We start from the raw sequence: 3,475 nt of genomic DNA on the forward strand, positions 1-3,475 counted from the left end.
CCTGGGACTCTGTTCAGGAAGTTCCTTCCTGTGCCTATTAGTTCAAGTGTCTCTCCTACTCTGTCCTGCAGTAGTTTCAGAGATTCAGGTTTAAGGTGAAAGTCTTTAATCCATTTTGAGTTGATGTTGGTGCATGGTAATAGGCTGGTGTCTACTTTTTGTTTTCTGCATGTGGCCGCCCATTTTTCCCAGCACCAGTGGTAGAAGAGGCAGTGTTTCTTCCATTGTATGTCTTTGGCTCCTTTGTCAAATATCAGCTGACCATAGGCCTGTGGATTTATTTCTGGATCTTCTATTCTATTCCATTGGTCTTCGGGTCTGTATTTGTACCAGTACGATGCTCTCTTTGTTATAGCTCTATAGTAGAATTTGAAGTTCGGCATGGATATCCCTCCCATGTTGTCTTTATTCCCTAGAATTGTTTTGGCTATTCTAGGTCTTTTCTTGTGCCATATGAATTTTGGGACTGTTTTCTGTATTTCTGTGATGTATATCATTGGGATTTTAATAGGAATTGCATTAAATTTGTATATTAATTTTGGCAGTATTACCATTTTCACTATATTAAGTCTGCCAATTCAAGAGCATGGGAGGTCTTTCCATGTCCTCCACTATAGCTTTTCTACTGAGCATTCTCATCCCCAAATAGGTTTGAGATGTAGAAAGATTTCTCTTGGCTGGAATGTGATATCATTTGATATTTGATGTGCCGTTTTCTCTTACAACTTTTCCCCAGAAGTGATCTATGTCTGCCTGACCTTGGGCATGGGTTTGATGGTGTGTGCCTTTGTGCCTGGTCTAGCACCCAGGTGCTGGCCTTGAGCTTTTGTGCTCAATGCCAGAACTTTACTATTGGATCAGAGCTCCACTTGTAGCTCTTTGGGAAGTTCTCTGGAGATGATTGTCTCAAGGACTTTCATGCCCAGGTTGGCATTGAACTGGGATCCTCAGATCTCAGACTTGCTGAGTAGCTAGCATTCTAACCATACGCAATATTCTCAGTCTCTGGTGCCACAAAATGATCTCACGGTACCATGGGTTTCCATTCTTTTTATTTTTGATTGAGTAATACAGTACATTCTAGATAGAGATTGCCCCACAACTTAGAGGTTTGCTTACAACCATTAGAAACACAAATGGTGTTGCACATGTTTCCAGGCAAACTTGACTCCAGATTCCTGATGGTGTATGCACAGGGCACATGTATCCCCAAAGTGCTCAGAGACTACTAGGGTTCCAGAGTTACCACTGAATTGGAGAGGTCAGGACCAGGCTCCCTGTGTCATACACCCACAGTGAACTTTGGAGTTTACGTCTCCTGGACAATGTACTTCTCTCCTGGCTTTTGTTTCTGATGCTGAGAAGAGATTCTAGGAGAGAGTTGCCTGATTACTCAGCAAGAGCAGAAAGTCCTGCACAACCCTTCCTTGTTTTCACCCAGGAGCCATCAGGGCACAGGATATAGAATTCACAATCTGAGTCGGAAAAATATTTCTTGCTCCAGTTACTATCCTTATTGACACAGATCTGGACCTTGTGGGTTGTCTCCATGTGTGTCAGTGCCTGTGCCAGATCAGCCTGAACCTGGGCAAATCTCCGAGGGCTGTAGAGCACTTGCTTCAGATCCCGGGAAAGATGGTAGCTCTCTAGAGGGGCAGGATAGATCCCTAGTCTCAAGTGGCGCAGCCTGGACATGTGTCTCAAGAGGTTCTGCAGGGCAGCCATGGAGATTTTGTTTCCATAGAAACTGAAGAAGCTGAGGTGGAAGCACTGGATCAGAGCAGGCAGGATGGCAGAGAGCCTGTCATCAGTGAAGTCACAGAACTCCAGGGCCAGGGACTCCAGGGTGCTGGTCACTGGCTGCAGCAGGGTTCTCAGGCGGTCAGGCCTGAAGGTGTTCAGGACCAAATTCCTCAGATGCAGGTGCTTGAGTTTCCTGGTGCAGGGACACTGAGCCAGAAAACAAAGGTCGGCATCCTGCATTCTAAGTTCATTCAGAGACAAGGTCTTCAAAGGCGTCAGTCTCCTCAGGATAGTGGGCAGGTTTCCATCAGAGAAGAAGCCGTCATGCACATGAAGCTCCTGCAGGTGCTGCAGGTGCCTCAGCTGTGCCCAGAAGAAGTGGAGATAAATCCATTCTTCAAATTGAGTATATTGGTGATAGGACCTAATCTTGGTGCATTTGAGGATGTGAAGGTTCTTCATCTGCCTGAGGTAAGGAGCCAACTTGAAAATCATTTTAACAGAGCAGCTTACTTCATTCAGGACAAGTTCCTGGATGGAGTCCAAACTCACCACCAGTAGAGTCTTGTAGACTTTGGACAAGGAGCTCTGGAGAATCTGTAGCTTCCTCGAGCACAGCTGGACTCTTTCCTTCTTCTCTCTGGCCCACTGGAGCAGGTAGGCTTGGAGATCATCCTGGGCTCCATTTTTGATGGTCAGGTCAATGGCAATCAAGAAGGGCTGCTCTTCAGTCATCCCTGAATGGCGACTTCTTGTGGGTCTGTCCATCAGAACTCCTGAGGGAACGATTCGGGCCATGGATGTGTAGCCCTGTGTCCAGATGTCTGGGTTCTCCTTCCGCAGATCTAGCACTTGTAGTTTCACCGCATGAGGGCGCTCCTTGTTGGCAAGTATCAGGTCCAGCCCATCCAGGACAGCCTTGAAGGTTTCCAGGTCTGGTGACTTGGCCAGGTCCCCCAGGGGGAGGCAGGAGAAGGGCCAGGCCTGCACCATGGCCTTGAGCACCTCTGTGTGGCCCCTGGCATAGGCCTCCTGGAAGAGCCAAGGGAACAGCAGCACTGGAAGATCCTCCAGGCCAGAGGTGGCCAGGGCCTGGTAGCTCAGCAGACTCTGCATGGCCAGATGCTGGAGTGAGGCAGGAGTCCTGATGCTCATCTTGAGGGAGGAGTCCTGGACCAAGTGTGAGGCAGCTCTAGGAATCCCAGCAGGGCCAGGCACTGACTGCAGGCTCTGGGACTCTGGTGCTCTTCTCTGATCCCTGGGCATCTTTATACCCCAACCCCACCCTCTCCATTGCAGAGGTTCCAATCAGAGTGCAGGTTCTGATGGGATTTCTGAGCGTCTCAGATCACACCTTGCTAGGGTATTGCCCTTGAGAAGAATCCAATCAGTGGAGTACACCAAAAAGTGATAGGGTTAAAGGTGTGACCTACACAGAGCAGCTTCTCTTTGAAATTTAAAACACAATGCAATGGAAAGACTTCCCATGCATCTACAGAAATCCCTCCAGACATTCCCAGAGGTGTTCCATTGGCTGAGCCAGTAAGGGACCCAACATGAGCATCCAGCTCATCTTTCTAAGATCCACAAAGAGTTCAGGAAATTCTGTTTCTGTACTTCTTTCCTTCTCTCCCTCCCTTCCTTCCTCCCTCATTTTTTCTTTCTTTCTTTCTTTCTCTTTCTTTCTTTCTTTCCTTCCTTCCTTCCTTCCTTCCTTTCTTCCTTCCTTACT

General features: G+C 47.7%; 1 protein-coding gene across 1 annotated transcript; it reads right to left on the reverse strand.

Moving 5' to 3' along the window:
* Positions 1–1,389: 1,389 nt before the first annotated feature.
* Positions 1,390–3,009, reverse strand: LOC105985911 (PRAME family member 8-like). The gene has a single exon (XM_013016627.1). The coding sequence runs from the start codon at positions 3,007–3,009 to the stop codon at positions 1,390–1,392; it is 1,620 nt and encodes a 539-aa protein (XP_012872081.1).
* Between the last annotated feature and the right edge of the window lie 466 nt (positions 3,010–3,475).

This window comes from Dipodomys ordii, unplaced genomic scaffold, assembly GCF_000151885.1.
Source record: "Dipodomys ordii isolate 6190 unplaced genomic scaffold, Dord_2.0 Scaffold32, whole genome shotgun sequence".
Classification (NCBI taxonomy): domain Eukaryota; kingdom Metazoa; phylum Chordata; class Mammalia; order Rodentia; family Heteromyidae; genus Dipodomys; species Dipodomys ordii.